Source organism: Labeo rohita, chromosome 3 (assembly GCF_022985175.1).
Source record: "Labeo rohita strain BAU-BD-2019 chromosome 3, IGBB_LRoh.1.0, whole genome shotgun sequence".
Taxonomy (NCBI): Eukaryota; Metazoa; Chordata; class Actinopteri; order Cypriniformes; family Cyprinidae; genus Labeo; species Labeo rohita.
The window spans coordinates 11,152,130-11,176,293 of NC_066871.1; the positions used below are offsets into that span (position 1 = coordinate 11,152,130).

General features: G+C 36.3%; 1 protein-coding gene across 1 annotated transcript in view; it reads left to right on the plus strand.

Moving 5' to 3' along the window:
- Window positions 1-24,164, plus strand: part of sdk1a (sidekick cell adhesion molecule 1a) — a 397,596-nt gene that overhangs the window by 249,606 nt on the left and 123,826 nt on the right. The window contains 2 exon segments of the mRNA XM_051103029.1: window positions 16,792-16,903; window positions 19,856-20,046. Of these exon segments, the coding sequence (XP_050958986.1) occupies window positions 16,792-16,903; window positions 19,856-20,046 (303 nt within the window).

Sequence of the window (24,164 nt, forward strand, 5' to 3'; positions counted from 1 at the left end):
GATTGCCTGCAGCACTCAGATCAGGCAGCCGGCGTCTCCGACAGATCCCGAGCTCTCCCCTTCCGGCGGTGTGGATTCAGATTCAAGACGTTTACCACTCTTATACATTCTGTTTTTTTGTAGTGCATGGCTCTCCTTATCAATGATGCTGCAGACGGTCTTAGCGAGCCTTCATTTACTTGAAGTGTCTGGAAGCACAAGGGCGAGACACTGTAAAATAATGATTTCAAAACCTGCTTTTGTGAAACTAGTGTAATTGGGATGAAGTCGATTCTTAGCTTCAGTTCAGAATGTGTTTTTGAGCTGAAATAACGTTGGTTATTAAACCCACTGTTATTTGTCTACATCTGCCTTATATTATAAAAGAGCTGGAGCAACTTTCTCATTAACTGAATAGATCTGTAAAACTTTAAAGGGATAGTTCCCCATGATTTACTCACTCTCAAGCCATCCTAGGTGTATATGACTTTCTTCTATCAGACGAATACAATCGGAGTTACATTAAAAAATATCCTGGCTCTTCCAAGCTTTATAATGCCAGTGAATGGCTGTTAAGGTTTTGAAGTTCAATAAACTGCATCCGTCCATCATAAAAAGTGCTCCACAAGGCTACAGGGGGTCAATAGAGGCCTTCGGAAGTGAAGCGATGTATTTGTGTAAGAAAAATATCCATATTTAAAACTTTATCAACCATAACCTCTAGCGTTCGCTAACTGTCGTACGCGCATTCACGAGAGAGTGGCGTTCCAGTGGAGAATTTCGATATAAGCCAAATGGAGAGTAGTTTTCCTTTGCTGTAAACAAAACTGGGTTCTCACGACACTAGCATATTCTCAGCGGAACTTACGCTATGCCTACATCTTGTTATGGCTGGATTGTGGTTTATGAAGTTTTTCATATGCATCGCTTTACTTCAGAAGGCCTTTATTAACCCCCCAGAGCCATTTGGAGTACTTTTTATAATGGATGGATGCACTTCCATTGGGCTTCAAAGTCGTAGCACTTATTCACTGCAATTATAAAGGTTGGAAAAGCCAGGACATTTTTATTGTATTCATCTGAAAGAAGAAAGTCGTAAACCTAGGATAGCTTGAGGATGAGTAAACCATGGGGTAATTTTCATTTTTGGATTAACTATCCCTTCAAGGTTAGGTTAATAAAGTTCAAAATTTCATATTGAATCATGACATCTATATCATATTTCATACGGATTACTTTATCAAAGAAAATTTGTTTTTAATGAAACTTACTTCATTTAAAAGTAGACATATCAAGCTTTCTATAGATATATCTCGTGTCTCTGTCATGTATGCTCTGTCGTGTCGTGTATTCGCAGATTTTCAGTTCATTTTGGTGACACATTTCTAAATGAAAATCACAGAGACCAAAACAGAAGACTGCCCACCCTGTTTGTTTTCTTTATTTTATAAAAGCACAAAGTTTTGTTGTTATTATGAGTGTATATAAATAAAAGTAGACCCTTTACAGATTCAATTGATGTATTGCTCTTATCTGTACGATCAAAAATGACGAAGTAACTGAAGTTCCTTTAGGGGTTATCAGAAAAGCTGCCACAAACCGTGCCGACGCGTTTTTCGACCCCAGAGGGTTAATGTGTACTAAAGCGGGAGGTAGACTACATAAAAAATCTGGAATTTTTTTTTAAGTTATTTGTTTGTTTGTTCATTCATTCATTCATTCCTTGGAAATTTTTTTTTTTTATAATTTGAAAAAAAAATCTAATGTACTTGAAAAAGGCTCTTTGAATCTTCTCAAATCAAACATGACCACAGTAATGCAGCTTGAGTGCGTGAATGCTGTCATTAAAGTGAATTAGGAACTATTTTATACTTTAAACGGTTACTCTGATAATATAGTTTATGATGCCATTTTAGCTGAAATAGAAATATTGCACGAAGAAGAAAAAAGTAGTGGCCTCAGCCTTTTGTACTCCACTGTATGTTTAATAGAATGACTGTTTTTTGCTGTTGCACCTTGAAAGATGTGTAATTAATTTATACTTATTTGAGCCACAGATGTTTGAATACCCAGTCTGGGCATAAGAGGAATGAGATATTAATGAGATGAGGGAAAAGAAAGGCGGGAAATGCTTTTGAGCTACAGCTGTGCACGCTGTCAGCCCATCTGAATCATTGAAGGAGAAGTCTATTCTCTGGATGATTACTGGACAAGCATTTATTTGAAACGGTTCAGGCTGTTTTTCTAACCTGAATCTTGCACTCTGTTGTTCATACGCATCGCTGTACACTAATTAATTTGTGCAAAAGCAGTTGGTGTCCTCATTATTTCACACACATTCTCGCACATTTCGAATTGCAAGACCGCTCTCCGGATAAATGGACAAGAGCACATTAATTTGACGGGGCCAGCTGCCAATTCAAAACATTTATTCAGCAAAAGTCTGGAAAGAAGACAAGAAGGCACTTTTACTTTAACTAGCCTTTGATCAGAGCAGAGAGGGGATTCGCTTTATCTGCGCAGGGCTTGAAACTAGTACTCCTGACCCCAACTGTGCCGTACGTTCCCACTGCAGCGGCATAATTAAATCATTAATTGGAAAAAAGTGTCCTCACCTGCTTTTATTAACATGCTCAGTGACTGGGAATTATTTTACTATCCAATTAGATGCTTATTTACACCTGGCGAGTTCACTCACTCTCGGATCGAGTGCTGTAATGAAGTGAATTACTGCTGAGACACACCAGAAAGCGTCGTCCTGTTGCGTATGGCTGGTGTCTGCTGCACCGCCTTGAGCTGCTCGCTCGGACCCAAGGGGTCACGGTTTGGCTGGTTAGCGTGTCCTTGTTAGCCCCTGCTGGTAGCTGGCCAAACTAGGGTATCTTTCTTCATTGACTAAGAACTTTTTTTAATTGGAGGGCCTGAAATCTTATTTCTCCCTGCCTTCTGTCCTTTTCATCACAATTCGAAATGACTGAAAGATTTGAAACTGGGCACATTCCTATGATTCCATCAGTCAGTCAGCATCATGACATAATTTCCTGTGCATTTACTGTATGTCTCAAGTGAGACAGAAATTTATGTTCTATTCAAATGCACTACTTTTCTATTGTTTAAAGGGGTCATGAACTGCCTTTTTATTATTTTGTACTGTTCCCCGAGGTCTGCTTATGATGTTATCAAGAATTTTACATCAAAAAACATAATTTAGAAGTAATAGGCTCTTTTCTGTCCTGTCTTGACAGCAGAGCGCTCTGTTTTTAGACCGGATTGTAGACTCGGAATTAAATGCCCACTGCAATGATTGGCTAACAGTTGTGTATGTTTGACAGCCTACATCCTTCATAGAGGTCTGCTGATATGATTTAGGTTAAAAACACATAAATACTCAGTACATATCAAATGATCTGTAAAAATAGACAAAGCAATAGTGGCCACATAACAAAAACAATTAGGCTACGTTCACACTGCAGGCAAATGTGGCCCAAATCAGATTTTTTTTTTTTTGCTCACATGTGACTCAGATCTGTTTTTGGCATGACAGTGTGAACAACACAAACTGTATGGAATCTGATCTTTTCAGTTCCGATTTGTGCCACTTCCGTATGTGGTACTAAGTCCGACACAGGTCAGATATTTTGCAATGCAACCAGTCATGTCAGAATTCGGCTTTTACGTCACTCTAGATCGACATTCGTTATAATTCTGAGATTTTACATACCCAAAGTTATCAAGTATGATGTTTCAGAATTCATAAGTATTACAGTGACAACTCTCTATATATTACCAAAACATGAGGGCTTGTATCATAAAAGATTCAAAACTCTGCTGTCTTATGTCACATCCTTGTCTTTATTTTTCATATTGCCTGTGCATAATTTCACTGGCTTTTGCAGCAGATCACACTATAATAAACGCATAATCACCTACTTTATGTCCTCCGTGTTTATTCCGCGCTGCACAAGTGTTGCCAAATCCACAGTTTCCCCAGGGAATTGGCTACTTTTTCCACTGTTGCCGTGAATATGGTTGGGCTAGTTTTGAGAAACAGTTGGGCCGATTTTGTTGTGAAAACCTGGAAACGCTGTTCGTATCTTTTTTTTGGGGTGTGTGCATGTGGGCCAGTTCAGAACCATGATCTGTTCACACTATAAATCTGATATTGGCCACATTTTAAACAACAACAATGTGAACAGCTATACAAAAAATCGGAATTGAGCACTTGAGGCTCACAGTGTGAACACAGCCTTACTCACACTGGTGGTGTGACTTTACTGTCAGATATCTCATAATTTTGGCACAGCATCTTCTTTTAGTTTCGATCTTTCTAAAAATCCTGCTTCAAACTATGCTTTGTTTGTAAACAAATAAGTGGTAAAATGAAGTGAACAAAAGACAGAGTTTTTCCTGACTCTGGAACTTCATTAAAAATAAAATTCATCCACTCTTTCCTAATGTTGGGGTCAGAAGGAAGGCAATGCAAAGACTGTTTTTCCACAACTTGGCACTGTACAGCAGTTTCTGCGTAGACCTGTGTTTGCTTCTCACATTATTTACAACACCTGCATGAATTGGTGGGTGGGGCTAAACAGGCAGTGATGTAGAAGCAGGCGTTGCTCTTTTAAACCATACTATTACATCATAAAGTGGCGCATTCCTTAACTTGTCATTTTGGCAGATTAGCTTCAATATAAACTGTTTTTAGATTAAAAGAAAATTTTGAGTTCTGACATTTACTATTTACTATGCAGTTTTCTATTAAGCCTGAAGGACTTGATTAGTTGGATCAGGTGTGTTTAATTAGGGTTTCATCTAAACTCTGCAGGGCTGCGGCCCTCTAGGACTGGAGTTTGACACCCCTGCAGTAGAGGGACAAAAGTAACAAGTGTTACCTGACAGGAACTCCTGACATTTAAATCCTATTTACTTCTATACTAAAAATCTCTGAAAAGCCAAACTTCAGGATGTATTACAGCACTAAATAACATGTAGATTGATCATTACTGTGACACATGAAACGAGAAACACAACAACTAATTTGAAAAAAATTACAGTTTCCATAATTTGCGTATTGTATTCAAAAACTGCTTTCTGGACCGCGGGAAACAATGACAAAATCACGTGATATTTCTCAGCCCCATCAAGGGTTGCATTCTGAATGTGCTGTCATAGTTTGGAAAGCAAATTTAGTCCGGGCTCTGAGAAAATAGCTTTGTTACTTTCATCCTGCGTTACTTTCGTCCCCGTTCTCTCCTACGGTGACCTCTTATATGTAAAAAAATCATAGAAAATATTGATTTCTCAGTTTATGACTCACTTAACTGTTTAAACATGCAGTAGACAGACATGTATGACCGTTTAAGACAAATTTCAACTTTTACACAGCGCTGCTCATCAATGTCAGTTCCAAAACAGTTGACCAATCAGAAGACCCCAGAGGCGGGACAAGTGTTGCAACCTTTTGCCTACATTTACACTAGTGCATTTTCATTACACCTATCATTTACAGTACTCCAGCATTTTTGACCTTCGAAAACAGAGACTTTTGAAAAAGCTGCAGTTCATGTTTTAGTTTGAAAACTCCAGGGTTGTGTTTCAGTGTAAACGGTCCAAAATGGAGACTTTTGAAAACAGTGCCGTGGCCGTCTAAATAATAGGGCATCTACCTATACATATCTATGGTTGTACCTGCATAAATGGTCATGTGACATGCATTTTCATTTGTTTGATGTACATGGAGTTTGTTTCTGAAACGCAGTGAAAACGCCAGTGTAGACAAAAACAGTGTATTTTAAAACAAAAACGCACTAGTATAAACAGCAGCAAGTTGGCATCTGTCTATCTATCTATCTATCTATCATCTATCTATCTATCTGTGCAGTTGGGGCTATGCTGACAGATCACTTTCTCCAGGTATTATAGACCTTGATCCTCCAGCATGTCATGCATGTCTGCTTGCTCCGCACCGCCTCCGCACCCGGTCATGCTTTGTCCAGGTGAAATACCAAGCTTCTTTAAAGTTTAGGGGCAGATCTCTGGTTGTCTTTCAACTTGATTGACATGGAACACCGAAAAGGTCACCTTGTGTCAACGTCAGAGCTGACTGCCCAGGATGCTTTTTTCCACCACTCTTTCACTGTGTAGTGGGAAATCACTCACCTGTCTGAACTGTGGGTCACACAGGGTGGGATCAGTTGTTTTGATGGGGATATTTGGGACTCAGAATAAGAACCAAACAGCCTGGATTGTGTATGGCTGTGTTTATTGTTCAGCCGTCTGCATTACAAAGAAATGCAAGTGTCAATCGATAAGATGAGCTCGCGAGTAGAGAATGCTAAGCAGCCCGAGTGCTATATGAGATGGCAGAAACCCTGTAGCTCTCTGACTAGAGGAAAGCTATTTGAGGCTTTCCATTTTTAAAGAGTTGTCCGTTCTCCATCTATTGTTTTCTGGCCAGAGCTAATGCAGTACCGTACCTGGGTACCTGAGCCTTAACAATGCATCTTGCTTTTTACACCTCGTCCCTGCAGTAGAATCTCAAAAGCGAGTTGAGTGGGGTCTGGAGATCCATTAAAGTGAAAGAAAGAACATAAAAAGAAGATATCCCTATGATTTATTTAATGGAAGACTTCCGTGTAGGTCGCACCAGATTTAAGGCATATTGCACATTTGCAGCTTTGTCCAATTCATGTTGAATGCCCAGGGGAAACCTGCTGATTGACAGCTCCTTTGATAGCTTAGTGAACAAGGTGTGCTTTTATAAGATGAAAGCGTTTCACTTGACCCCAGAGAAATAAACTTTTTCTTATTTAAACTTCTTTATTGCAAAGTTCTCGGCCTTGCAGAGATGGATCAAAAGGCTAAATCATGTCACATTTTTGGTATGTACAATATTTCCATCCACACTGGTCTAGTACTGGTTATTAAAATTAGAGGGTGACAGCAGGGGATAAAACAATGCAAGTTGCATGGGATTGTTTTTTTATTTATTTTATTTTACATGATCTCCTGAAGGCATAGTAAAATGTTTGCTGCTGTAATGAGGTAGTGTTAGCAGATATTGTCGTGACGGTTTTATGCATTCCACCGAATTATGATCAAATATTCTTTGGCCATGCTAGACTCAGAAAGAGGCTGAGGTGTGCTGTAGTGACTGGTGTTTCTTTCAGGTCCATTACTTTGAAGTTCTGCCTGCCGTGTGTTGGGAAACAATAAAAGTGCATGTCTGAAATGTGAGACTCAAAGAGAGCGGGGTCTCGCTCAGGCTAATTATCCCACACCCACCATGCGCTACCTGAACACAATTTCAGAAAGTTGATAACGAAGTCCCTTAAAAAAAACCTCAGCCTCCACACCAGCTCTTAGATTTAAGGGGCCGTCACTTCAAAACAGCGTAAACCGTGGTGAGCTTGGGAAATGTATCCCAGTCCTGCACATTCACTCTCATCCTGTGTAGCCTAACAGGCAGATCCGTGGTTTGGCAGAAGAAACGTTTGGCAAATCCGTCGCACTGGGAACATCTAACTCAGGATTTCCATGGCTGCTTGCAGGTGTGACCAGTACAGAGGCTTGCATTAATATTGTGGTTTTATCAAAGACGAGCTTACAGCCTTTTTAGTGCCAGCAACGAGGAAACACAGATTTCAGGTCCTTAAATAGATAGCTCACCCAAAATGTACTCACTTTCATATATTTCCATGTGCTGTGACAAGTCTCGGTTAAGGTCTTTGCACACTGAGTCTGAAATTCTTGTCCGAAATGTCCGCACTTTAAAAAATAAATATGACCTCACATTGTGTCAATCACATTGACACACCACCTCGATTTTCTGTGTTTTCACATCCATTGCAAGAATTTTGGTAGGAAAGGATGACGAATACAGAAAAAAAAAACTAAAGTGCACACGAAGCTAGCTTTTTTTAAAAAAAAGAAAACAAGTAGATAGAATAAAAAAAGAATAGACAAAGAATTGAGAGTGCTGGTGTTAGGGTCGTTTTTTTATATTAAATAAAAACAAGTAGATAAAATATAGAAACAGAATAAAAAATGCTAGTGTTAGAGGCTCTTTTTAAAAAAAGAAATAAAACAAGTAGTTAGAATAGAAATAAAATTGGGAGTGCCAGTGTTAGAGGGTCTAGTGTTTTGTTTTTGTTTTGTTTTTTTTTCTTTTTTCTTGTGTTAAAAAAGAGAACAAATAGATAAAATAGAATTAGAATAGAGAGTGCTGGAAGAAGGAAGAGATTATTTAATATTTAGTTATTTTAATTATTTAATTTTTTTTTATTTTGGTAATAAGTATCTAAGGACAATTTATTGTTTTTGCATTGGCATTTTAATAGTTTAATCAAGGCTGTCTGTAGAAGTTTCAAGTTTACATAATATACCATGTACATAAAACTTAAAATTAATTTGAGACCATTTTTTTTAGCTTGGTATTAGTATTTTAGAGCTCCAGAATGAATTTGCTAACTAATATGATTTTTATAAATATATTTCTTGGTTTTAAATTTCCAAGCAAAGTCTATTGTTTTTCCTCTCTAGTGGCATTTTCATGTTTAATCAAGTCAAGTTGTTAAAAGTTACCGTGTATATGAAACTTAAATTATTTTGTGGGCATTTTAATTTTGCTTTAGTTTAGGTAGCAAGTCATGAAAATTACATTTTGTTTTTCTCAGTTACGCATTTTTTTTTTCCTGTCAGGTAATGAAAATATGGTAACATTTTACAATAAGGTGTCATTTGTTAACATTAATGTATTAACTAACATGAATAGTTCTTCGTTTGTTCATGTTAGTTCACGGTGCATTAACTAATGTTAATAAACACAACTTTTGATTTTAATATTGCATTAGTAAATGCTGAAATTAACATTAACCACGATTATTAAATGTTGTACACTGTAAAAAACAATTTGTTGAGTCAACTTAAAATAATTTGTAACCCGGCTGCCTTAAAATTTTATGTTCAGTCAACTCAAAAAATGTTTATTCAACTTGAAATGTTAAATTATACTAAGTGACAACTTAGACATTTGAGTTGAATCAACTTAATTTAATTAAAGCAGCTGGGTTACTTACCCATCTGTTAAGTTCAGCAAACACAAATATCTAAGTTGTTACGTAGTCCAACTTAACATTTCAAGTTGACTAAACTTATTTTAGTTGACTGAACTTAAAATTTTAAGGCAGCAGGGTAACAAATTATTTTAAGCTGAATCAACAAATTATGTTTTTTATTTTTTACAGTGTATAGAGGTATTGTTCATTCTTAATTCATGTTAACTAATGTAGTTAACTAATGAACCTTATTGTAAAGTGTTAACGAAAAGATTTTACTTTAGTTTTCATTTTAGTTGTTAGTTGTTAACAATAATAACGACTTCAAATTCATTCTTAGAATATAGCACACAAGCCATATGTAAAGTGTTTTATGTGAATTTGTATTTAATATAATTTTTTGTGAAGTTGTGAAGTTTTCTGGAGCTTTAGAGAGGTCAACTGTCTTTGTATGGAGAAAAAAAAATAATTGTGACATTTTTCTTTTTTTTTTTTTTTTTTTACTGAACTGTCCCAATCCTCAGTAGCTCATCCCATTTTGACATGCCACATTGAATGAGTTATCATGTTACCCGCAGGGTTAAATGTGCGAAAGAAAAAGTAAAGGCCACAGCAGGGTCTGCCCATGAATAGGTGCCAAATAAACTAACAATGAATATGGATCAAGCCCTCACACACGCAAAGCAGTCTGGGACACCAATCCTGTTCAAATCCATTTATGTGGAGTCTGTCTAAATAGGACCTGAGAGCCAGCTTCTGCCTGCAGGGCCTCAGGGGCAACCCGGACCAGCAGAGTGGCCCCATCACCCCCTCCTCACCTGGCAAAACAAGTGACAGAACACAGGCAGAACAAGCCCGCGAGGAAACGAACCCCTCGTGTGCCATTGACAAGCACTGGAATAGCCGCAGCTCTGTCTTTATTCGCCAGCTAACACCTGCCAGCGCTTCACCTTAACACAGAACTAGCAGGCTCGAAACAGCACTTAAAATCAGAAATCGCACATCAGCTGTCAGCACGAGGTGTGGATGAGGTCAGAGCGACAGAAACAGACTGTATTGCTATTCACTTGTTTGGGATTGTTTCTTTTTCGGGGCTGCATCTGTCACACGGCACGACGGAATTCGAAATGTTGTCTTGTGTTATTTGTAATATTTATACTAAAAAATACTCTCATAGAGCATAAATTATGGAACAAGCATGCGAATAAGCTTGCATTTGATGCAAAGCTGGTTCATTTAATAGACCCTTGGGTTCCTTATGTCAATCCAACCTCCCTCCCAGGTGTCAGTCGTTCACAGGCCCGAAATCACATGTCTGTCCTGGGCGTGCGAGTGGACCGCCGCTGTTAACAGCGACACATGCCATCCGCCATCCATACCAAGCCTTCCTTGCACAACAAAGCAAATATTTGTCTCCCGGGCATTATCTACAAATGCACATATTTCTTCATATTTTCTTAGCTGTGTTCCGCGGATGCCCGGCTCGCTCATCTGGCCTTGTTTGTGTGACAATACCTTCTGAAGAAACTCCTACATGTGCCTTGAAGTTTCCTCAGTCCCTGAATCACTGAATATTTTATAGCTTTAGTGTCTTTTTTTGCCTGTCAATCTGCCAGCTGTTCTCCTTCCTTTCGATTTTTTTTTTTCTTGTGTGTAGTGTGGTATCAGATCACCTTTTCACGCTTCATAGGAATTCATTAGGCATTGTGTAAATTAAGGCGACGACAGATTTAGGGGAGGAAAACAAGGACGTCTTCACCCCTCTGCTGCTATTTATCGTCTCAGCCCAATTCTCTCCAGCCTTGAAAAGGCTGTTCTGGCATGTTCCTCCACATCTCAACTGCAATTAACTGTAGGTCATGTACTTGTACATTATCTCTATTTGAGTCTCAGGGTTGATGTGATGCTGTAAAAACAGCCCCAAATATAGAAGCGCATATAGATTGTCATTGTGCACTGTGAACCTTTTTAAATATATTATGATCTCATTTTCACATTTCAGTAATTATAGAGTTTGTCCCTGCTGTGTTATGGGTGTTTTTTCAACTTTGGGCACTTATCTTTTTTAAAGCAAGGACCACAATGGAAATAAGTTAATGAAACTTTTTTGTGTTACCCTTGACAAGAAAGATGTAACAGTGTATTGTTACTTTTTTATGTGTCAAATAAACTCAACCCAATCTGTGTTCTAGGAGTAGATTTTAACATAAAACTTTTTGTTTTTGTACTTTTTGAATTGTTCTAATAAAGGATTAGTTCACTTCCAGAATATTTCAGAATATCCATTTCCTGATAATTTACTCACCCCCTTGTCATCCAAGATGTTTATGGCTTTCTTTCTTCAGTCAAAAAGAAATTAAGGTTTTTGAGGAGAACATTCCAGGATTTTTCTCCATTTAGTGGACTTCAATGGGAGCCAATGGGTTGAAGTTTTCGAAATTGCAGTTTCAATGCAGCTTCTAGGCTCTACACAATCCAAGCCGAGAAATAAGGGTCTTATCTAGCAAAACGATCCGTCGTTTTCCAAAAAAAAAGACAATTCATATACTATTTAACCTCAGATATTTATGAATGCATGACGTAGGCAGAAGTACTGACCCAGTGTTTACAAAGCAAGCGTGCAAAGGAATTCTTTAACTTGACTTAAGTCAACCGGCTTTTACAAAAAAGCTAAAACAACATTGGAATTTTGAAGATGAAAAAGAAAATGAGATGGAGTTTTTTGAACCAGAGTACACAGATGAAGAACTAACTGGTTGACTTTTCCAATGCCATTACATAATGTGTGAAGATGCACATGTGCATCGCATAGCTAGTGCAAGACAAGCATTTGTGGTTAAAAGTATCTACTTTTTTTTTTTTTTTTTTTTTTTTTTTTTAGAAAATGACCGATTGTTTTGCTAGATAAGACCCTTATTCTTTGACTGGGATTGTGTAAAACACTTTGAAGCTGCATTGAAACTGCATTTTTAACCTTCAATCCATTGATTCCCATTGAAGTGCACTATATGGAGAAAAATCCTGGAATGTTTTTCTCAAAAACCTTAATTTCTTTTCGACTGATGAAAGAAAGACGTGAACATGACATGGGAGTGAATAAATTATTAGGAAATTTTTATTCTGGAAGCAAACTAATCCTTTGAGATCACATTAAAACTTACTTTCATTCTTTTTGCAGTTAGTTTCTGAATTATTTTATTTAGCTGTTTTTCAAATTATTTTTATGTTTTGTTTTTTTTTGTAGATTATTTTATGTTTCAGTCTTAAAAAATGAATATCCACTATAAAAATTATTAATTATTATGTTTATAAAACAGTTAGTCAGCTTGGTTACAAAGGAGGCAATAGTTTATAAATTATGAAATATAAGAAAACAAAGAAAAAACAGGGTAAATATCCTTATTTTGCTAAATGTCCAGTCAAGCTGTATTTTGGTATATTATGCAAAAAGGATATAAATATTATTTAATTGTATGTAGTCAGGATAAATGAAATGTTAGCCATAGGATAATTTTATTACAAAAAATTGTAAAAAAAAAAAAAAAAAAATCCTTTCCACCACCATCATTTCCATAGTATAAAACTCACTAAATCACTTGAGATGTGGTGGAAATGACCATGTGGTGGTGACTTGGGGACCTATGTGAAAAAAAAAAAAAAAGTGTATGCATGTACACTTTGACACTGAAACAAACTAAAGAGAGTGCCCACAGATGAAGAAACACCCCTTAATCTGATTTACACAAGTGGGAAATGTTCTTACATCTTTTATTGATCCTGGACAACATTCCTGTTGACCAGTCATTGCCCTCATGGTTTAAAGTTAGGTTTAAAGCTTGATGCTATAACATGCCCTACTTGTGTGAATCACACTGTGCATATACAGTACATGCATACTGTAAATTCACTGTTTTGGCTGGTATTTGTCCTCTCTTTTTGCCTTTGCTGCCGGACAGTGAACAAGAAGTACCGTGGATCACATGGTAAGATATCTTAGAAAACCAAATTGCAAACCCCACACCAGTGGAGAACAATGCAATGCTTTTCCTACTTCAATTTTTTGGCTTGTTTCCAGCCAAAATATCTACAAAATCTTAAATCAAGAAGGATTTTCTAAACAAATAAAAAAATAGTCTTGTTTTCAGAAAAAAAAAGTCAAAGTTAAGTGAGTTTTTGCATAAAACAAGCAAATAAATCCAATAGGGGGTAAAAATAAATTCCAATGGGGTAAGCAAAATAATATTATTTCAAACAGAAAACAAAATTATTTTGCCTACCCCATTGGTATTTTGGTATTACCCCATAGGAGTATTTTGCTTGTTTCAAGAAAACAAGACAGTAATTGTTACTTGTCTAGAAAATACTTCTTGATTTAAGAACTTTTTAAAATATTTTGGCTGGAAACAAGACAAAAATCGAAGAAAAACATGTATCTTGTTTTATCTTTGTATATGTTGACTAAAAAGTACAGTACATTGAAGAAAATTGGTATAGAAACAATTTTCACTCAGAAATTGCTAGTACATTTCACAGATAATTACAACAAAATGGCAACAAACTAAACATGACTGAATTGTTTTTTTCTTGTAAACATGCTCTAACCTTTAATTTATTTAGTCCTTAACACATGGTTCTCTGTTCTGCTGAATGAAGTGTCTTGGAGTTTACAGCTAGAATTCAATTAAATGGCATTTCTGCTCTGTGGACACCATCAGACTTTTGGCGTTCGTGGGAAATAATTGATTTACAAGCAGTTTAATGAATTCATAATGAATGTTGAGACTTCAGGCACAGGCAGATCGTGGTAGATTTTCATACTATACGCATTTCATATTCAACACACCTTAAAGGAATAGTTTGCTCAAAAATGAAAATTAGATCATCATTTATCATTTAAATGATGACAGCATTTTCATTTTGGAGTGAAATATCCCTTTAGTGTTCCTTTCTGAACTTGGTACTAGACAAAATAAGTGCTATTGTAGCAATGCAGAGAATTACTTTGACTCAGACCTTTGGCTAGCTATTCAAAGAACATATTCAGAAGCCCAGGAACAAACCTAATACAATTATTTGAGTTTAAGCCTCAGCCGAGATAACAAGCATACACAGAAAAGGAGATAACGTAACCTAATATTCATAAACCGACAGATAAAGGACTAAGCTGAGGAGCCCAAAGCCCTTGAATGTAGAAGCTGATATCAGGCTCATTTGTCCAATGGTGGTCATGTGGTAAAAAGAGGGAATTGTGCTGTTTACCACATCCCTGATGAATTTGGTTAGATTATTGCATCCCATAGCCACAGGTGAGGCAACTTACCCACTGAAGCAGAAGCAACCGGAGGATCCCCTGAAACACGCTCCACTCCTCGCATATGATCACAACGCTGGATTTTCACTCTCGCTGCTCCAAAAACAAACATTATCCTTCCAATAATATCTTAATGTATTGCAAAGGGTTGCCCCATCTGCAAATACAGAGGGAGGGGGGGAGGCCCATGCGCCCCACGCAATCTGTTTCGGTCTCGCCTGTTACCGACACAAAAGACCGCTGGAGATTTAGTTATGAGATGCACGTTTCTATTTACACCGTGTTTGAGATTTCATTTAAATTAGCATCACATTTGCGATTTCTGGAATTCTAAAGAACTCCATGGCATTTATTGATGTTTTCAGCGTTTCGTTTCACTGAAACATTTGGGTCCGTCCACATGTGGCATAGAGAAGTTTGTCTTTTCTGTCAAGAAATACTTCAAGCCTGCAACATTGTAATATTTGCCGGAATTGTAGGCCAAAGTACAAACATAAATCATAAAGCGAAATGCAATCTTTAGCAGTGACCTTTAATATTCTTTTTGTGAATATTAAAGGTCACTGACAATATTCAGATTAAAGCGCGGCCAATTTTTCAATTAAACCATTACGTTTGGTTCTCTCCGTCCTGAATATGTGGTTATGGCCTCTGTACAGTCCTTGACGTATGTAATAAGTCACATCAGATGCTATCTGTAATTAGAGCAGCTCGTCCCTTTTAGGACACCTAGAGTAGCGCATGGAGTTCCCTTTTTTGACAGAGTTCAGCAGCTCCTTCATGCATTTCGTCAAATTCGACATCAAAGGCTTGACTCTAGCATTCGACTTAGTTATTTAAATCCTCATTATCATAAGGTTTCAATATTTTAGATATTCTGTAATTTTCCTCTGGAAAGAATGAAGCCGATTTAACAGGCAGTATTTAATTTTTCACTATTAGACTAGAGATGTGCTTGGGTCATTTTAAAAATGGTAAAAGTGTATTTTCATGCAAGAATGATTTCGCATAACAGCCGCAAGAGGGGGTGGGGAGGAATCCCTCCGTTTGGAGCATGTTATGGGACCGCTGCCAAAAGATTAATTATTCAAAACATTCTGTGTCAGGCAAGCGTAAAACATAAAAAGCTGAACTCTCTGGCTTTTGTCTTTTTCAGTGGTAATACCGTAACACGTGTTGGCTGATTTAGTGTAGATCCTGCTTAATGTTTCCTATGTGAAAACTGCTTAAACTGTTAGGCTGGGTTGTTTTGATAGGTTTGTGGGTACTTTTGGGACCACCAAAACAAGCTTAATCGACTTGACCAGGTAAAAAAAACAGCATCCAGGCATTTTAGAGCCAGACGTACAGTTGAAGTCAAAAGGAAACATAATGCATTAAGAACCAGGGGGTGAAAACTTTTGAATATGAAGGTCAGGGTCAATTTTATTTATTTTGTCTTCTGTGAAACATGTACCCTGGTGAAAAAAACCAGCATATGCTGGTAGGTATGTTTTGATGCTGGAATGCTGGTTAGGTAGGTTTTGATGCTGGTCCTTAGCTGGTTTATGCTGGTCCTTAGCTGGTTTAAGCTGGTCCTTTGTTGGTTTTTGCTGGTCATGTTGCTGGTCAAGGACCAGCATGAACCAGCAAAGGACCAGCATAAACCAGCTAAGGACCAGCATAAACCAGCAAAAGACCAGCTTAAACCAGCATCAAAACCTACCTAACCAGCATCCCAGCATCAAAACGTACCTACCAGCATATGCTGTTTTTTTCACCAGGGTAAGTATCTTCTGTAGCTTCTGAAGGGCAGTACTAAATGAACAAAATATGATATTTAGGAATAAGAAAAATGTACACATCTTCATTCTGTTCAAAAGTTTTCACCCCCTGGCTCTTAATACGTTGTGTTTCCTTCTGGAGCATCAGTGAGCGTTTGAACCTTCTGTAATAGTTGCATATGAATCTCTCAGTTGTCCTCAGTGTGAAAGATGGATCTCAAAATTATACATTCCTTGTTGGAAAGGGTTAAAATACACAAAAATGCTGGAAAACCAAAGAATTTGTGTGGCCTGAAGGATTCTGAAGAACAGCAGGTAGTTTAACTGTTCAGGACAAACAAGGGACTCATGAACAACTATCACTAAAAAAAATTACACAGCTGTGGATCATTCAGGTAACAACACAGTATTAAGAATCAAGTGTATGTAAAATTTTGAATGGGGTCATTTTTATAAATTCAACTATTATTTTCTCTTGTGGACTATATGTACACGTCTATTATGTGAAATATCTTATTCAGGTCAGTACTAAATAAAAAAATAACATGCATTTTGTATGATCCCTCTTATTTTGGTAAAATAACATTTTGCAGATTCTGCAAGGTGTATGTAAACTTTTGATTTCAGCTGTATATCTAAAGGTCTCTTTTCTCCCTTTCCCATCACCTTCTGTGCTGTTTAGATTCAGAGGCCCCCGCGGACCCTGTGGCTCCAGTGATTGTAATCCCACCCCGAAACACTACAGTGGTGGCCGGAGTCAGCGAGGCCACACTGGAGTGTGTTGCTAATGCTCGGTGAGTACGGATATATGGACACATACTGTTCCCAGCGGGAGTACAGTTCATTTGATATTCATTTACCTCTGACAGGTCTTACTCCATTTGACCTTCATTTCAAAGCTATTATTATAATAGTTGCTAAAGTACAGTTTCCCAGAGAAAAAAAATGGATGAAAGCAGGATAATTAAGCAAGATTTTTATATTGTTTTTAAAATACGTTTTTTATGATCACAAAGGCTGCATTTATCAAATTCAAATGGCAATATGGTAAAATATTACAATTTTAAATATTTGTTTTCTATTTGAATATATTTTAAAGATCAGTCTAATATGCTGTGTTGCTGCTCAAAAATATAAGTTACTATTATCAATGTTAAAAACAGTTGTGCTGCTTAATATTTCTATGGAAATATTTGGCATAGAACAGGCCTTTGTACCATTAAAGCATCCTGCAAGTTTCATAGCTTAAAACCTCCTTCTTTTTATAAACAAAGCATTTATTTAATCATGCTCCGAAAACGGCTCATTTGGATCCGAGGTGCGAGATGACGTCACCTGGGTGCAGTCGTTTGCATAAACACCGCCTCCAAAGCAAGACATCAGCAAATAGTGATCTTCTCTCCATAGGCCCCGTCCACAGGCATTCAGTCGCTTAATGGCTGACACTTGTTTATGGTGAATCCGAGTGCTGCATCACGTCAAAAGCAAAGAGAAATTACAATCTCTGCCACTATCTTGTCTACACTGGGTACAGTATTGAGATGCATGTTCGCTTTCTGACACAGTCCAAGCGTTTGAGCCTTTCGCCAATAAGACAAATGGAGTGAAAGAACGATCGCTTTGATGCGTTTGGTTTAAACAGCTCGTACGTAAGAACAAGTGGATAGTTTATTTTAATGGCTTTACGCTGGGATCCGTGTCAGAGGAGTGTCTTTGAGGAAGATTTTGTTTTGTAAACGAGGTCACAGTGTCATGGAGAGTTCACAAAGATGTTTCATGTTGAAAGATGAAGCGGTACTAAATCTAAAAACAGCTGCATCACAAACTGTAAGTTAATTATTTCATAATGCTTTGTCTGGAAATGACCTACATGCAGTAGCGAGGGACCACTGATACTTTTTCCTGCAATGACGTTAGCCAATCATAACAGTGGCTGATTACTGATACGCACCTAAAAACAGGTCGTTTTAGACAGAGGGTCAGAATGAAGGTTGAAAATAATAATTTTTCACGTATTTATTTGCTTTTTGGTGCAAAAAAAAACTTTATTAACATTAACAGTAATCCTCAAGGAGCATATTGAAAAAATGAAAAAAACCCATGTCATAATCTCTTCAATTTATTTAAAGAAATCTTACTGATCCAAGATTTGAACAATAGTGTATGTCAGAGAAAAACTGTTCTACCCACATCTAATTTATTGTCACAATTGACACTACACCAAGAGTTGACTGACAGACGATCTGACCAATCAAGATGCAGAATCTGTCATTTTGTCCGACAAACAAACCAGACAGGAGACGAGTACATTCATGTCTGTGGACTTGAACTTGAAAAAAATTGTGTATTGATGTCTTTCTATGGTTAAAACAAGATACCTTTTGATGTTCAGTCATGCTTATTGTATGCTATTAAAACTAGTAAAGAGGAAGAGGTGTTTGGTTCACGTGCAGCTTGAACTGAGGCGCTACAACAATCTGTCACAACACATTATAGAGTCACCCCTGCTGAAAAAAAAACAGCTAAAACCAGCCTAAGCTAGTTGGCTGGTTTTAGCTGGTCATCCAGGCAGGTCATAGCAACCGACAGGCTGATTTTAGAGGGATTTTGGGCACTTCCTTGGTTGGCCAGGCTGGTCAGGCTGGAACAACCAGCTAAAACCAGCCTGACCAGCCTAGCTAGGCTGGGAGACCAGCTAAACCAGCTACTTTCAGCTTAAACCAGCTATGCCTAGGCTGGTTTTTCGCTGTTTTTTTCTTTCAGCTGGAACAAAGGAGCATTTATTGTTTGGATTTCTTAAAATGTCACAAATTGAAAGCTGAGACTTTGTTTCAGACCAAAAGTAACCTGCTCTGTCTTGTCTGTCAGCGCGTTGTCAGTTTCCACTTTAATCCTTGATTTATTTTTTATTGTGTGAATATGGTTTGTGGCATGAGAGCGCTATGGCTTGTCGGACAAACAACAGTAACTAAAGGTGGTGGGTCTTTGCAAAGGGTCAGTTTCGACAAAACCTTACATACTGTATCGACCCGAAAATAAAACAGTGTTTTTTTTTTTTTTTCTTGGAAATGCATCTGAAAAAACGCCGTAGTCTTATATTCAGGGTCTAGACTTTGTCAATAATACACCCACAACAATAGGTGGCACCAAATAAACGTAAAACGAGTGTACCAAGAAATACATAATATAATGTGTGTTGTAGAGTTAAAATATCGCGATTGAAAACAAACGAAAAAGAAAAACTTGCAGCAGCATGAGTCGTGACTTTCATATGGCCCGATGCGACCAAACTTCCTCTGTAAGTGATTTTAAAACATAAGACAGTACCCAGATTTAAAGACTACAATAAAACTTCACTTCTACTTTTAATGAAATCTTGGTAGGCTGCTATTAGATGGATGGCCTAATTGTTATATAATTCAGATGGGCTACCTGTTATTTTTATGGTATATCAAAAAAGTGTATATTTTTGAATGTGATTGTGGGTGTATTTTACCAAAACAAAAATTAAAATAGGAAAAATATGCAATAGGAAATAACTTAAGAAAAAATCTTAATAAAACACAAGATTTGGTTTTTAAGAAGCCTTTTTCTAAAAGGTGCATCTTGAAAAAGGGGGATTGTCTTATAATCATGGTCAACTATGTTGCCTAACCCTAGGCAATTAGGGGATATGCAAATCAGCAGAATTATCAGCAACAAAGTTCTCAACACACCCCGTATTTCTGCCCTGTTGTTTTCCACAGTCCGGTTGAGAAGCTGAGTTTGGTGTGGCGGAGAAACGGCGTGGAAGTGGCCAGCGGCGTGGGCTCCTTCAGCCGCCGTTTGACCGTCATCAACCCAACGAGTGCCGACGTTGGCATGTACGTGTGCGAAGCCTCGCTTTTGGACAGCAGCGTGAAGCCAGCAGAGGCCAGAGCCTTCCTCTCCATAACAGGTGAAACATCTCATCCAATAAAAGCTCCATTTCTTCTCTCCGACACAATGCTTTCACAGCCGTGCGTCTGAAGAGAAAATCCACCGTCTTAATGGTTCCACTCAGTGGGGAGTGATGAACAGCAAAGCCCTCTGATAGATATAGCACTACATTACTGCGCATAAAACCTGAAATTACACACTGTATTAGCTGAGCTAAGAGCTTTTAGGAGAGCCTCAGGCATTACAGCTATCGGTCACAGCGCTCTATGAGAATATCACCAGGTAATACTACACATTAGGATCACCCTGAATACACACCGCTGAAGTGCCATCAGGCCTATTTCCAAGTCATTTGATTTACTTAATAACAGAAAGTGCACATAATTTGTAGTCTTTTGAAATAGCGCCATGTAAGGAGATAAATGTTGGTGTTATCATATCTTTAGGACAGCTTAATGCATAGTAAAAAAGGAAGGATCTGCAAACATAGCTGTGTTACACACTATAAATAGAACAGATTGGTACCTTAGGAGCCATTTCTACCTTATCTGATGCTTAAAATGACGATCTAATATAGCCATATTTTATATGTAAATATTATGTAAAAAACTTGGTTATACTTTATTTTAGTGTCCTTTACAATGCAATTATACATTACATTTATTTTAAATAAATAAAATAAATATAACAATAACAAAAAAACAACATTTTTTACTATTATCGTTATACTTAATATTATTATTATAATTATTACTATAGACATGATGATTATTATTATTATTGGTTAAAGTGTTGTTATTGTTATTATTATTTTTATTATTATTATTATTATTATATTTTCCTTAACAGTATTCTATTGTATAATAATAATATGAAAATAATATTATAATAATTATAATAATTGTATATATATATATATATATATATATATATGTATGTATAATTATTCTCTTTGTCTCTCTCTCTATATATACATATTCAATATTATATTGTAATTTTTATTTATTTTAATGGTGATGATAATTATTTAATATTATTAAATAATTATTTAATATAATATTTTTATAGAATTAAAAAAAAATAATAATAAGTAATAATTTATATTTTATGTATATATGTATAATTATTCTCTTTCTCTCTCTTTATATATATATACATATATAATATTCTATTGTAATTTTAATTTATTTTAATGATAATGATTATTTTAATTATATTATATTATATTAATACATAGATTTTTTTATGAGATATATAATTAATGCATTATATTCTTGAACAGATTTTTGATCTTATTATTTGGGTTAACTGACAAATTTTAATAGTGTAACTAGTCAGTTAACTGCAAGTGTAAGACATAAAAAAAATTTTTTTTTGTTTATTTACTATAGCACTTGAGAACCATGTACCATGCCAAAATTAAATTCATTGCCCAATTTTGTCTTTGTCTCTTAGTGAGAGACAGCAGCATACAAGATTCTCAGTTTCTCAATGATCCGTTTCTAAATGATTTAGCTTTAATGTTTTTCTCTGATTTAATGTAAGTGTCATTCTGAATTCAACAGCTTTCTTGTCTTTGCATATATTTAACACATACTGAGTATATGCAGTTTGCCCACCTCTTTTCTGTCCAGTTATATATGGAAACCCATTGAGCTAAACAGCATATTAAATATTTATGCCTTCTCCTTACTTCACATCGGTGTCCATTTGAGAGCCCAACTGACAGGTGTTCTGAGCTCCATGTGAAGTCCAATACATATGTATAGACAGACGGATCCGTAACGGCAGGAATATATTGCACTGGGCAAGAGTGGATGTGAATTGATGAATGTGGGCTGTCAGTGTGGAGCTGCGCATAAGTCAGAAGCTTAGTGACTGTTTGGGTGTCTGAATTATATTCAAGATCTCTAAGTGTGCATTTACTCATCTGCTTATTTGGGCAAAAAATGCACTTCAGATTTTTGATGCTCTCTGAGTTTTTCTCAGAAAACATGCATCAAAGTTCTGTCTCTCAAGCAGAAAACTCTACAATAATGTCTCTTTTAAGTTGTACATCATGCGAGATTTATTTCTTGTAAAACTATTAAAGAGATCTATGAAATAGCTCATAGAAAATAAATCTGTGAATGTGCTTTATCGCCCCGATTTTCATGATTAAAGCATCTAAATAACTGATTAAAGGAATAATTTACCCCAAAATTAATATTTTATTCACCCCCATATCAGTTCAAATCAAAGTTAGCCTGTGTCATTTAATTTTTAGTGCATAATGAGTGTGTAATATCTGCATCACTTCTCTCATCTGACATTGGATGGGCAAACATATAGCCCTGCCCTAAACTCATGCCATTGGTTGAGTGAGTTTTGCTGTCGTCAGGCATATTAGAATGCTTAAGCAAACAAAATAATGTTTTTAAAAGTGTTAGAGTGTTTATACTTTTGGGCGAAATTAAACTATGAATAGTTGATTTATAGTTGCTTTTACACATTAATGAAAGTCACTACAGATGAATAAAGTTAAATATTTTAGCTAATACATATCACTATATCTTCCCCAATTGCTTCACAGAACTTTAAGACAATTGTTTTATATTACAGGTTTTCTTAAATTTATGTTTAAATATGCAAATTAGGAATCAACCCATTAAATATGCCTTAATTTGCATATGTTTCCAGAATAGATGGTCACATTTTTAATTTTGTTTTCATACTGAATTTAAAGGTTTTTACATAAGGGATTCTGGATATTACTTTTGGATCACAACATAAATCAGAAAATACTTCTACAGCCAGAAAACAAATATATTTACACCATGTTTTTAGGAATAAAATGTGACATAAATCATGCGAATGTTATTCGAAGAAACTCCTCTGTAAAAACCTACAGAATATAAATAGGAATAAAACTGTGATTGCTTTAGTGAAGTGGATATTTCTGGCTTAGTGCAGGGGGGGGAAAACTCACTTTGAGAAAACTCTTTTAAGACTTGAGTTTAAAATGTACAGTTGAGGTCACAAGTTTACATACACTTATGTTAATTATTTTACCTAAAATAAAAGGGATCATACAAAATGCATGTTTTTATTTATTACTGACCTGAATAAGATTTTTCACATAAAAGATGTTCACATATAGTCCACAAGAGAAAATAATAGTTGAATTTATAAAAAATGGAGGAAACACGATGCATTAAGAGCCAGGGGGTGAAAACTTTTGGAATCAATGAAGATGTGAACATTTTTCTTATTTTTTTCATTTAGTACTGCCATTCAGAAGCTACAGAAGATGCTTACATGTGTTGCAGAAGACATAATAAGTTAAATTTGCCCTGTTCTTCAAATTCCAAAAGTTTTCACCCCCCGGCTCTTAATGCATTGTGTTTCCTTCTGAAGCATTAGCGAGTGTTTGAAACTTTTATAATAGTTGCATATGAGTCCCTCAGTTGTTCTCAGTGTGAAAAGATGGATCTCAAAATTATGCAGTCATTTTTGAAAAGGGTTCAAATACACAAAAATGGCAAAAAAACGGAAGGATTTTTCAGAAGAACAGCAGGTAGTTTAACTGTTCAGAACAAACAAGGGATTCATGCACAACTATCACTAGACAAAAAACCCACAGCTGTGGATCATTCAAGTAACAACAGTTTTATGAATCCAGCGTATGTAAACTTTTGAATGGGGTCATTTTTGCCTGTAGTGTCTTATGTTAATGTGCTTTAGCATTAACAAATAAATCATCACATTTAACTTTTTGTCAGGACAATTCTCAGAGAGTTTAGGCCTTTGTCTCACAAAAAAATACACCCTTAAGCTACTTCTATGAACCTTCTAGGGATAAATAAGATGCTGGTGTACCCCTAAGGGTACAATTTTTTGCACATATTTGGGGGAGTTTTTTGGACTACATGTGTAAAAGTGTGGTGTAAACATTTTGACTAATATTTCATTCTGTTTTTGAATTATAACAGCGTGACGTAAACAAATGATGACAGAACTGTATTTTTTGGGTGAACAAAACAGCATTCATACAGATTTGTTTACAGTATTATGTGAACATAATAAATGGCAGATTTCCCTCATTACAGACTCATAACAGATGTTTTATAAGCATGAAATCTATAATGTAAGACTGCA